This window comes from Oryza brachyantha, chromosome 10, assembly GCF_000231095.2.
Source record: "Oryza brachyantha chromosome 10, ObraRS2, whole genome shotgun sequence".
Classification (NCBI taxonomy): Eukaryota; Viridiplantae; Streptophyta; class Magnoliopsida; order Poales; family Poaceae; genus Oryza; species Oryza brachyantha.
In genome coordinates this window covers 15,145,950-15,158,436 of record NC_023172.2, presented here as the reverse complement: position 1 = coordinate 15,158,436, position 12,487 = coordinate 15,145,950, and the positions used below count along the sequence as shown (strand labels likewise).

The following is a 12,487-nucleotide window of genomic DNA, read 5'->3' as shown; positions in this document are numbered from 1 at the left end:
TAAATAAAGCCTTTAATTTGCTGGTCAACTGCATGAGCAGTTGTGAGAGAGAATATTGGCTTAATTGAGAGGTCCATTTTGCAGTATGGAAGGAAGGTTCAGCGGTCAGAAGCATCACCACTCTTCATCTCTGGGGTGTTTAGCCGGTGAAAAAAAAATTTTGGATGTCACGTCAAACGTTTGATTCGATGTCGGAAGTAGTTTTTGACACGAATGGAAAAACGAATTTCACGGCTAGCCTATAAACCACGAGACAAATCTTTCGAGCTTAATTAAGTCATCATTAGCATATGTAGGTTACTGTAACACTTATGGCTAATCATGGACTAATTAGAGTCAAAACATTTGTGTCACAATTTCTCCAATAACTGTACAATTAGTTTTTTGTTTCATCTATGTTTAATATTTCATTTATATGTTTAAAGATTCGATATTATGTTTTTTGTTAAAAAATTTTGGGAACTAAACAAGGCCAGAGCTTCGTTTCCAAGTTCTTTTTACGCTGGATGCAGACAGACAACTGGCTGACTATCCCTGTTAAAAAAATTCTGAATGTGAAGTCAAACATTCAGAATCAGCATAGTTAAGACTTTTTCTAGTTAGGACTATCAAATTATGTGTCGTGTAATCATGTGAAATGGTATGAAAGTGACCTGAGTAGCCCTCAAAGTCCATATGAGCCGAAATTTCAGATTAAGTTATTTAAGGGGCTAAGTTGCCTGCTTGGGTTATGGAACAGTTGTACTTACAGCTGAAAGCTCGGAGCTAACCTCTCCATCAGAATCATTCCACACTGATCTGTCACATATTTTGTTTCATATAATTTCAATAACATGGCAGGTTGCATTTAGCACGCCCGTCTCTCGATTGATCTACCAGCAATCACTATCAGGATACCAGATATGAACAGATTTTATTTCGTAGTATCATGGTATCGATATACTATCGGATTTTACCCACGACATAAATTAAAACACATATTATTAATGTTGATAAATTTAAATCACTTTTTATAAACTTGAGCGTACATATTCCTATTAGTGTCAATTCACCTATTTTTTAAGAGATTTGCTTCAATTCAATAAAAAGTAATTCAAGATATCGATACATTACAGTACCAAATCATTTCTGATCGTTGGATCTATCTGTGAACATCCTAACAGCGGTAACGATATAGTATCTCGAGATACCGATAATTCAAGATACTTTATATTAGACCAAAACAAATCTCTAATTTTAAACCGTATTTCAATACAATACAATTGTAACATGGCAGACTCCATCTACGAGACTACGACGACCATGTATCAATCGAGCGGCAGATCAGATCACGACGAAAATTCGCCGGGAAAACCAGCCGAACGGGACCACGTCGCGGTGGACGCCGCCGGCCAGCCCGTGGCCGTCGGCCGGAACTGAGCACGACGAGAGCTGGCCCAGCCCACCGGAGCATGTCAACGACCCCATAGTACTCTGATGCAATCGAGTTGGGCCTCCACGTATCTCAGCGAGGTGTTTTACTTCGGCCCTGTACGGCCCATAAACCATTCCCTATCCACAACGAGGAGCTCTCCTCCCCGCGGCTCAGCCACCGCCATGGCAGCCGCGAAGCCCACGGAGCCGGCGCCGCTCCGTGGCTCCGGGGCGGCGGTGGCCGCCTCCCAGCGAGCTTTCCTGCTTCCGCCGCAGAAGCCACGCCGTATCAGAGCGGGGGCTATCAGGGCATCGCCTCGTTCCAGCAGCAGCGGTAGCCCCGACGAGCTACCCGCCGCGCTCCTGCCCAACGCGCGGCGGCTGCGGCGGCGGGACGGCTGCGGGTTCAGCCTCGGCATAGACCTGGGGGAAGCCCGCACGGGACTCGCCGTCGGAAGGGGCGTCACCCTCCCCCGTCCCCTCACCGTATGCCCCGCCCTCCCGCTCGAATCCGTCGTTTTTGCTGCGTTTTGGGTGATACTGACTACTGAGATCGGAGTCCTTCCAGGTTCTGAGGCTGCGCGGGCAGAGGCTGGAGCTGATGCTGCTCGATATAGCTCACCAGCAGGTGGAATTCGGAAACGGATTCAACTCGACGCAATTTCTTTTTCCCTCCCCAAGTGTGGCGGCGGTTTTTGAATTTCGCTGCTCGGTTTTCTCCTCTCTCCGCAGGAGGCCGACGAGCTGATCGTGGGGCTCCCCGTCTCCGCCGACGGCAGCGAGACGCCGCAGTCGAACAAGGTGCGCAGCGTCGTCGGAAGGCTCGCCGTCCAAGCGGCCGACAGGTGCACACTACGCCGTTCAAGTTTCAGTCATTCAATGTGGTTGCACTGCACTGCAATGTGCAAACGTTCAGTTATTCGGTGTGGTTTGAGCAGAGTTTCTTGCCTGAAAAATGTGCAGGGGATTGCGGGTGTATCTGCAGGATGAGCACGGGACGTCGATCGATGCCCTCGAGTTCATGATCTCCAGGTATCCAATTTCAGTAGAAAATAGTAGTAGCATTGTTCAGAGTCTAGCAACTTCATCTTTTGTTCTGTTTATGATTATAAACCAAAATTTAAATTTTTAATCTTAAATTAAAATTTAAAGTTAATTTTAGGGGTTTTTTTCACAGAAGTTTATTTTCAGCCTTGGCTTTTAGATCGCTAAAATACGTATATAAAAATTTTATTCACAAATTAATCTTAGTTTGTAAATACTCACTCCGTTTTATAATGTAAGAATTTCTAGCTTTGTCTAGATTCATATGGATGCTAATAAATCTAGATATATATATAAATTATATACATTTATCAATTGATAAATTTGGACAAGACTAAAAAGTCTTATAATATGAAACGGATGTAACGGATGTAGTATAACTTTAATCATCACCTAGAACTTGTTTTTCAGGGGAGTCAAGCGGTCGGCGCGTGACGTCAAATCTGATGCGTATTCTGCTATGGTAAACTCCTATCTTATCTATTTTCCGGGATGCTTTAGTTTCTACCTAAACTTGACTAGGTTTTACTTTGGTTGTAGATGATTTTGGAGAGATATTTCTCGTCGTCAGGTCAAGGGGCTAAGATAGTACTTCCTAAACAACCGGAACTACAGGGCAAATTGATAGCAAAGTCGAGGCAAGATGCTGAATTTTAGGAAGGCGTGTGCGTTCTCTAATTTAGTAAAAGTACGGCTGATAATTGGTGGAAATTCAGCCAACTGTATGGAAATTACAAGTTGATCAAGGTTCTTTCCTTTGGTGTTTCAAATGAACTGAGTAATTGTGGCAACATGCTTGATGAATATCTCGTGGTTAGTTCTAAGTCCGGACTCCGCAGCTGGACTTCTTGTTCAGATACCTGTATATCTAACGTTATATATAGTGTTATAGTTTCCAAGTTCAGCAAGAGTATATGCATTAGCTTCCACAGGCACAAGGAAAGAAAGGGAGACAAAACTGCTCTAAAACTAGTACCATCAGATTTAGCAAGGACAGAAAAAGGTAATGTACAAACAATCCACCGTCCCATTCCTTGTGCTAAACACGCACTTTACCAATTCGGTATAACGTACTGATCTATCTTTCCTGTATCTGCATCAATCATTGTTGCTGCAGGCACACATTGCTGCTGACACGAAGTGGAATGCCCGAGCCAAAATCGTCAGAATGAATCAAGAATTAGCCAGTGTGATTCTGTCCAAATGAAGATGCATCTCAATCTGTACAAATGAATCAGAACAGCTTGCTGAATTCAGTTTCCTGGACTGGTTCACCAAGCCGAGTGAAGAATGGTTCCCTCTCAAGCATATTCTGCAACGAGTCCATCACCTTCACCACAGACGCCCACAAGAACGGTGAACAGAAAAAGGCATACCCAAAGATTGCCAGAACCCTCACAATACCACCATGGTACCACGGGAATGCCATGACGAAGAACATGCCAATAATTGCGATCCAGGTAGTGAGCACAGCAATCAACGGAAGCAAGAAGGCATTGCTCACTAGCACTCCCAATGCGAACACGCCAAACAGGTACATGGACCAGCCCATGAATGGGTGAACCGTGCGTGGGATTATGAAGAATGGGATGGTATATGCAATGAGCATGGCCATGATTGCAGACATCTTGATCAGCCCCTGCACCATGGCATTTTGCTTCTCAGGCCGCCGGTTATAGCACTGTTTTGTAATCCCTGGCTTTGCCAACCTGGTAATGGTTATAATGATTGCATACATTAATATCTCCATCAAGATCACTGGCATTTCAGCAGAATACCTGTTGACGTGAACAAGCAAAGGTTAAGTGCACAGTAAGAATTAAAGTGGGGTTTCGAATCTGCTCAAGCACATCTTTTCAGTTCAGTTCTTTTACTCACCCAAGATCATCCCACCGTTGCTTATGCCAGGAAAGGCCCAGTGGCAAGATTGGCCATGACCACCAGTACCAAGGTTTAAACCAAGGAGCACTGGGAAATGTGATAACACTGTTGGGTCCACAAGGGACATGCCAATGCAACTTGAGATCTGCATTATGTCATTAAAAGGGTGTCAAATCCTTAAAGAGGCAATAGCAAACTGAAAGTGGCAAATGAACAATAGTGATACTAACAGTAGTAGGATGCATCCATCTGATAGCCAAGAGGAAGGCGATATGTCCCATTGAGCTTGCTGCCATTCTCAGGAGGGTGGAACATTGGTTTGTCAAGCAAGTCTGGGTAGCAGCCGACAAGAAAGCCTTGGTCAGCACCATCAGAGTTGTCACGGCCGATCTCTAGGTCATGAAGCATGCCATTGAATACATCCATAGAAGGCTGTAAATGGGAAATATTACCAATGTCAGATTACTTTAATGGGAAACGGTACCAATATCAGATTACCATTTTGCCATTAGAGATGTGTGGGCAGAAGCTATTTCAGGTGTGAACTTAACATTGACCAATTATCTATAAGTGATCTGTTATTGCATAGTTGATAATTGGTTCTACTATTGTATCTGATGAAGATGGAAGGACATTATACAGTCTATGACCTGACAATTGCTAATTATTAATCAAACCCACTATACAGATTGGCAGAATACAGTTCACATTTCATTAAACCCTCCTAATAGTCAATGCATGATCAATCCATTGGTAGTGGACCAGCTGTCATATTACCAATCCAATGCCACCATCAACATAGCTGTAGATATGGTCAAGTTTCAGAAATGCCCCGTTTTTTCTCAAACTAACACTATGTAACATGACAGAGCTAACATATTTTAATCATCAAGGCATGGGAATCTCAAACGACATAGGAGTACAGCTTAATTTAGACTTGGGACAAGCGGTACAAACCAGAAAGTAGTAGAAAGCATAGGAGTTTCCATCATCATACCTGAAGCACAAAAAGGCCAGTATGGAAGTAGCAAGGGTTGATGAAAACTGCACAGAACTGGCCACACTGGAAAAGCTCATCAGTCTTCTGAAGAAAGATGTTATCAGAGTCAATCATGACAACGCGCTCGTAGTCAACCAGGGTCCAAGCATATAGCTTGTTCAGTGTCAGCTTAAATCTCCTGCTGATCCCTCCAAGGTTGCTCTCATAAGGATTCTTCAGGTTCTTCACCGTCACCACCCTCATACCATCTTCTTCCCTCCTGTTCCATTACCATCAAAGGGTGTCAAGTCTCATAAAATCACACGAGGATCTTTAACACACCACAGTATCAAAAGTTTGAAATAAGAATGTGATCCTAGCCATCTTCTATTTGCATTGGCTTTTTTTTTTTTCAGAAACGTTTTGGCCAAGACTAGGGAAGCGGAAGCCACCGATTCGAATCAATCATTTGGGGATGTGTCTCTCCCTAAAAATATCCATCGGTGCAGCACTGCAGCTGATTATTTTTTTCAGAGAAAGGAAAGTTGACCGCATTAATTGAACTAACCGGCACCTCGAGCAAGCAAGCAGATAGTCAAAGCTCCAAAGCCAGCGCACCCACATCAGTACATCACCATTTTTTTTTTCCTATCCAGCGAGCAACAAGCAACGGTAATATAATCAGACAAGAGCGTCACCAGTTCAAGCCGAGCATGAAGGCAACATCTATCTCATCTTTGTCAAACCCCATGAGAAAATCAGATTCATGGCTAAAGTACTAATCAGATCAGAAGCTTCCCATCTGCAGAGGAAGAAGGGAAAAACTCCATGGGAAGAAACGCGGTTTTCTTCATTAAGCAGCTACAAGTACTAGTACTAGCTAGCTAATTAATTAATTAGCCCCCGGTTTGACGACTAGTGGAGAGGCGGAGAGAGCGAGAGTGGGGGAGGGAGGCTCACATTGCGCGGACCCAGTCGGCGGGGACGTCGGCGGAGGCGATGAGGACGCGGTCGGCGTCGGCGCCGATCCTGGCGAGGGAGCGCATCATGACGCGCACGGCCACGTAGAACTCGTAGTCCCTCGGCGTCCCCATGTACATCATCGCGGCGTACGCGTGCCGGTGCCGCGGCCACCCCGGCCCACCCTGCTGCGCTGCCACGGCCCCCCTCTCCCCCCCACCCACCGTCTCCTCCGCCCCCGCCGCCGCCGCCAACGCCAACGCCACCACGACGATCACCCACCGCCACGCCGCCAGTGACGACGGCCACCCCATCGGATCACCCTCGCTGCACACCACGCCGCCGCTTCTGCTTCTGCTCCTCCCGCTTGCGAGTAGCAGCAGTACCGAGAAAGAGGGGGAGGGGGGATGCGGTGATGCTTCTGGAGTCTCGAGCCTTTTGAGCCTTTTTTTTTCTGGTTGGCAAAAGCGGATCGAGTCGAGGAGGAGGAAGACGAACGAAGAGAGAGAGAGAGAGAGAGAGAGGCGTTTCTTTCTCTTTCCCCCTCTTTATTTATGCGCGCAGCAGCAGCAGCAGCGCGGGCGGCGCTAGGGTGGCCTCGGCCACGTGGCTGACAAGGTGGGGCCGGATCGAGCGGGACCCCACCCCGCAGCGACGGCTCGCGGGGGCGGGTAGCCGTGTCAACGCTCAAGCGAAGGTGGAAAAGAGGGGAAAAAAGAAAAAAGAAAAGAAGAGGCAGCGACGGCTCGGCTCGCTCGGTGCGCCGCGCGGCTCGTGAAGGACGGACGGGTAAAGACGCGTGCGCCCGCGCGCGTGGATTGGACGGCTCGGATTGACCCGTTCGGACGAGGCTGGCGACCTCGTCTTCGTCCTCCTCGCCCATCTTTATTTTGTCACCAGATGTTCGCGTTTTATGGACTACCTGACTATACTTTATACTTGTCGATGAACATTATTCATATTTAAATTTTAACCATGGGTCTTTTGTATTTTTGAAAAGCATTTAAATAGATGACATATTTTTCGATTACGTCACAATCGTTCATAGTCCTCTACTCATTTTGTAAAAGTGTTAAGTCCATTTTACCCACTCGAGACAGTACGGTTTACTCCTTCGATCGTAAAACCAGCTAATTTGTATCCCTCGACGATCTAATAAAGACACTTAGGGTCTGAGAATTTTTTGTTACAAATTCTGTAAAATAAACTAAGAATATAGGAACTGAAGAAGTTGGGTTTAGAAGATTTTCTAGATTCTCAGAAATTGACTAACAAGCAGTTGCTTCTTGAAATCTAAAGCACCCTAAATATGCCCTTAACACCCTAAAGCTTTGTTTTAAGTGGTTTAGCTCAAATAGTAAACCAACGTGGCCGAGGATATGGCAAGTAATGAAATTAATAAATTACCCATTGTTCACACGTATCTTTCTCCAACAAAAACTATCCAATCTTGGTGAAATCTGAGAGCAACCGGCTGGGAGGTGTTGTTGGCGACGACGACATGGCACACGGGCAGCAAGCCTAGGCGTGGCGACATTCCAGAGGTGTGCGGACAATGCTTGGATGCGGCGCAAGCATGGCAGTGTAGCGCGAGCGACTCCCCTGCCGAGAGTCTGAGACATGCGCCGTTATTATTGGTAAAGTTGTAAACTATACAGAAAAAATAGCCAAGAATTTTGATATTACTTATGTTTCACGTTATAAGAATTTAGATATATATGTTATTTAGACACATATACAAAATACATATATATATAAAACTCATAAAGTCTTATAATATAAAACGGACTGAATACTTTCTTCACTCAATTTATTTAGCACTGTCAAATTTTTATCAATATTTGATCATTTATCTTATTAAAAACATATACTTATTATTTTTTATTGTGATTTAATTTGTTGTTAAAGAAATTTTAAGTATGGCTTATATTTTTATATAAAAAAATAAATAAGATAAAATATCAAACATTTAACGATGTTAAATAATAAAAATAGAGAGTGTCTTTTAGTATAGAGACAGTGACTGCCATACACGATATCAAAAAAAACAGTATCTATACACATATTCAGGTTTCGAGCGGCATCGACGCGGCCAGGTGTGAGAAAATCTCTTTCACCCGTATCTTTATACTTATACTAATAAATTAAAATTAAAATTTTAAATTTTAAATTTGAAGTTGATTTTGAAAGTTTTTTATCGTAATTTATTTTTCAGCCAATGCTTGCATATCACTAAAAACACGTATATAAAAATTTATTTATAAATTATTTTTTATTTGTAAAAAAATTATTTGGCTGACCCTTTCTCTTGCCAGAGATGTGCATCAGCAGCAGCATCGGTAACGGTACATTAAAAATGACAGCCTGAGGTGAGCTTCAGTCAATCAAACTGCAAATGGATGTTAAAAGCTTGGGGTTATGTTATGCAGATATATTTACTTATTTAGCCAGATTCATAGCACGTAACCTGGGGTTATGTTATTCGGAAAGTTATTTCCATGACGTTTAGGAGAGCTGTGCATCGTGTCAACCTTGCTTGTTCAGGTACATCTAAGATCAATTCCATTAACTTTTTTGCCCAAATGTCAAAACTAAGGGGCTGTTTAGTTCCTAAAAATTTTCACCCAAAAACATCACATTGAAACTTACACCTAAATAGAGTATTAAACATAGATAAAATAAAAAACTAATTACACATTTATGTGAGAAATCGTGAAACAAATCTTTTGAGCCTAATTAGTACTTGATTAGTCATAAGTGCTACAGTAATCCACATGCGCTAATGATGGACTAATTAGACTCAAAAGATTCGTCTCGCGGTTTCCACGTCAGCCATAAAATTCATTTTTTTATTCGTGTCCAAAAACTTATTTCGACATCCAGTTAAACATCCGATATAACATACAAAACTTTTCATTTCACCGAATAAACACCTCAAAGGAGAGATTCGTTCTCTGTGCGTCACCACCCAGCAGTTGCATAAGCAGTCGCAAATAGTACTGGGGCTGGGAATTTAATTATACAAGAATCAGTTGCAAACATAAACTTGGATAAGATATATAGATATTGTCACTTGTCAGAGGAGAATTAATTTAATAGGAGTAAATTAGTGTTAGGCTGTGACGAATTGAAGAAATGAAGAGGGCATCTATCAGTGTAAAGAAAAAAAGCATATACCTCATCGGTCTGATCCGTTCCATGCCAACTGAACGTCCAATTGTCTCCTTACACGTCAGGATTAATTAATTAAACTCAGTTGTGTCTATCCGGTGCTGATGTTAACCCGGTCCATGATTGTCCCAATGCCACGTAGAGCAGGTAAAATGGTAGACTATAAACTAACTATAAATATATTTTAAAGAGATAATAGAAGAGAGAAGGGAGGTAGGCTACTAATTTGTAGCCAGCTGCACGTGAACTCCATGACAAAATGTGTGTATGATATGTGTGACCATGTATTGATGTTTTGTAGGTAACTATCATATGAATTGACTATTAGATTGACTATAGGTGAATTGGAGCCAGTAGTTGACTATACTATTGAACTGGCTCTTATAATCTTTTTTTTATTTTTAGAGAAATGTATTTTACTTGGTCTATATATCGAATCGGATATATGCAGTTACTTTTTTAACTAAGAAACTTACCCAAGCATAAGTAAAAAACTTGGCTTATCAAATAACTAAATCTAAAATTCATGCTTCTGGGAAGATTTGAATCTAGAAACTTGATGCTACTTAGATCATTAGAAACAGTAGGTTGCATGTTATTTCACACTTATAATCTTTTTGGAGCACTCCACAGAATGATGTAGATATCACCGACGATGAGATCACCATCGACCGCCGATCGCGATCCCTGTGTCTGTCGTCGAGTGAAAGGGGCAACTATGATTAAGTTCTTTACTGTTTGGTGGTTTGTTTAGAGCAAGTGCAGCCAACTACTAGCTCCAATTTATTTATAACTAATTTAATAGCCCATGTATACAATAGTTAGCTATAAAATATTAATACATGGCCCCACATGTCGTACACATATTTTGTTTTGGAGCCCGTGTGCAGCTGGCTATACAAATTAGTAGTTCACCTCTCTTCTCTCTCCTCTTATCTCTTTAAAATGTGTTTATAGTTGGTTTATAGCCTGCTATTGTGCTTGCTCTTATGTATTCAGATCAATTAGGGCAAATAAAACTGGGTATTAATCCCTGTCCTGTCGCTATAAGATTGAGGTCCGGGAGTATTCTACTCGGTTTTATATTTGAAGTTGCTTTGGCTTATTCTAAATCAAACGTCTAATCAAGTTTACTGAAAAATATATTAAAATATGCGACACAAAATAAATATATAATAGAAGTTATATCTTACGTTGAATTTAATTTTATGAATGTTAGTGTAGATTTCTTTAAGCATAATCAAAGTTTTAAAAGCTTTAACTTAAAACAAATCCAAAAAACTTGCAATGCAGTGCGTGTATATATTTGTATGTATGTATTTGCATAATACGGTGACTTTAGATTTTTTTTATTTCGAGCCCTCGTTATTGTATATATTCTTTTGCGGCAGGCTCTAAATAGTAATTAGTTCCAAATTTTTTAGCTTGGCGCCCTCATCACTATGTATTTATATAATTTCCATGATATTTCTTCCATTAACTTTGCATCTATTTTTGGGCCATTATTTCTTCGAATGATATATAGACTCCCGGGAGCTTTTCATTGAATACCACATATATAGAATGCCTAAAGGGAGTGAATCATTTAGATGATGAATATATTGATTGGAAGATGACATGAAAATTTTGAAGAAGTTTCACCACAACGGATGAAATAATTAAAAGAATAAATATTCAAGGAATTAAAGCAAGATATAAAAGAAAATTTTGAAGAAATGAAAAAAGTATATGATAAAGAATTAATCATACGGGTGTGGCAAGCCCTATGGCCTAGTAATAATCCAAAAAAATTCGGTGAATGACATATCATTGCTGAGAATACACGAAGAATAACACTTTCGGAGGAAAAAAAGGGATACACGTACAAACGTATTTTAGTTAAATAAAGGACGTTTTGAAAATGGGAAAAAAAAAACTCCACCATCTTGTGTCTGCTAGCTCATTAAGCACTAGGAAGGTAGAGATAAGATTGAAGCATGAGAAGCCTTCCTTCATGACATAATGGTCCAATACATTGATTGAATGTCCAATTTAAAAGTAGCAAATAGTTAAGTATCTCTTATAATAAGGAGAGACCATGCCAACAAATCATTGAGGAAGCAAAGAGAGCAACTAGAGCCTATAAGCACACTCTATTACTATGGTATTACGCTAATTAAGAAGTCTCCTTTCTCAGTATATTGAAGCAATGGTTGTAACATAAGATTTGTAAAGGTGAGCAAAACTCATTTGTATCTCCCTTCAGGGTTTGGGAAAGGAAAATCCACATGTAAGATTGTTTACTTCGCTATGAATTAATTTTTTTAGGTAGCTCTGTTTGCTCGTCCAGTCGAGCGTTTATGCTAGGGACCCTATAGGAGAAATCTCTTTGGCAATTCGCTTTTATAATTTGTATCACTCATAGGCATAAAGAGAAACTGCATTCTTAGTGAAGTGATTCCTTTGGGTGAAACTGTTTTGGGAAGACAATAAGCATTCAACTAGAATAATTTAACTATAGACAATTTTAGAGAAATTGTTTCATAAGTTTAAATAAGTGAGACATATAGTGCCGAGTATAACTTTAAGGTTTCTGAAAATGCCGACCTTTTTAGTAGGTTTCCCCAACCAACAACAAAGTATCTTTAACTTTTTTGAATTAACGAAACTATTAAATAAATACATGGACAATGTTCTGGCAGTTTTAGCACCCCCCGAACAGTAACCAGCCTGAATATTATCCGTCACAAATTGTTTTAATACCTGACTTTACAGCATTTTCAAAGGCTCATCTAAATTTGGTCATCCATATCTTTATTTGGATGATCATCTAAACTAGTTTTATCCTTCGTATCTCTTTATGCTCCACTAGATTATCCATATATAACATCCTCTATATCTCTTTGGAGGATGGAGAGAGATCATCCAAATATGCAGGTTCTCTCTTCAAATATGGATAACATCTAAAAATAGATGATAGAATAGTCGTTCTGTTAGAGCTCAGTTTGTAATCTTCATCCTCTATTTTTAGGATAGAGGATGGGATAGATTAGCCGTTGG

General features: G+C 41.1%; 2 protein-coding genes across 4 annotated transcripts; one reads left to right on the top strand and one right to left on the bottom strand.

Annotated features, from left to right (window-relative positions):
- The first annotated feature begins 1,564 nt into the window (after positions 1 to 1,564).
- On the top strand, positions 1,565 to 3,312 carry LOC102705564 (putative pre-16S rRNA nuclease). Its single transcript, XM_006661980.2, has 6 exons — positions 1,565 to 1,899; positions 1,982 to 2,041; positions 2,146 to 2,258; positions 2,377 to 2,445; positions 2,869 to 2,920; positions 2,998 to 3,312. Exons 1-6 carry the CDS (start codon positions 1,597 to 1,599, stop codon positions 3,112 to 3,114), a joined length of 714 nt encoding a protein of 237 aa, XP_006662043.1. The 5' UTR covers positions 1,565 to 1,596; the 3' UTR covers positions 3,115 to 3,312.
- A 291-nt stretch (positions 3,313 to 3,603) lies between these two features.
- Positions 3,604 to 6,779, bottom strand: LOC102705286 (putative glucuronosyltransferase PGSIP7). Of its 3 annotated transcripts, none has more exons than XM_006661979.3 (5): positions 6,278 to 6,779; positions 5,336 to 5,597; positions 4,569 to 4,770; positions 4,336 to 4,483; positions 3,604 to 4,235 (listed from the first exon to the last, which is right to left on the bottom strand). In XM_006661979.3, the coding sequence occupies exons 1-5, from the start codon at positions 6,589 to 6,591 to the stop codon at positions 3,692 to 3,694; spliced, it is 1,470 nt and encodes a 489-aa protein (XP_006662042.2). In that variant the 5' UTR covers positions 6,592 to 6,779; the 3' UTR covers positions 3,604 to 3,691. The 3 variants fall into 3 exon arrangements, with proteins under 3 accessions (XP_006662042.2, XP_015697355.1, XP_040384415.1); XM_015841869.1 differs by lacking the exon at positions 6,278 to 6,779 and adding an exon at positions 5,886 to 5,956; XM_040528481.1 differs by lacking the exon at positions 6,278 to 6,779 and adding an exon at positions 5,892 to 5,956.
- Positions 6,780 to 12,487: the final 5,708 nt, after the last annotated feature.

What these genes read in the sequence shown, in the direction of transcription:
- LOC102705564 (XM_006661980.2), top strand. Translation starts at nt 1,597, where the DNA reads ATGGCAGCCGCGAAGCCCACGGAGCCGGCGCCGCTCCGTGGCTCCGGG. An exon ending in CCCTCCCCCGTCCCCTCACC is followed by an intron (nt 1,900 to 1,981) that starts GTATGCCCCGCC and finishes GAGTCCTTCCAG; the next exon opens with GTTCTGAGGCTGCGCGGGCA. An exon ending in CTGATGCGTATTCTGCTATG is followed by an intron (nt 2,921 to 2,997) that starts GTAAACTCCTAT and finishes CTTTGGTTGTAG; the next exon opens with ATGATTTTGGAGAGATATTT.
- LOC102705286 (XM_006661979.3), bottom strand. Translation starts at nt 6,591, where the DNA reads ATGGGGTGGCCGTCGTCACTGGCGGCGTGGCGGTGGGTGATCGTCGTG. An exon ending in GCCGACTGGGTCCGCGCAAT is followed by an intron (nt 5,598 to 6,277) that starts GTGAGCCTCCCT and finishes GTAATGGAACAG; the next exon opens with GAGGGAAGAAGATGGTATGA. An exon ending in GATGGATGCATCCTACTACT is followed by an intron (nt 4,484 to 4,568) that starts GTTAGTATCACT and finishes GACATAATGCAG; the next exon opens with ATCTCAAGTTGCATTGGCAT.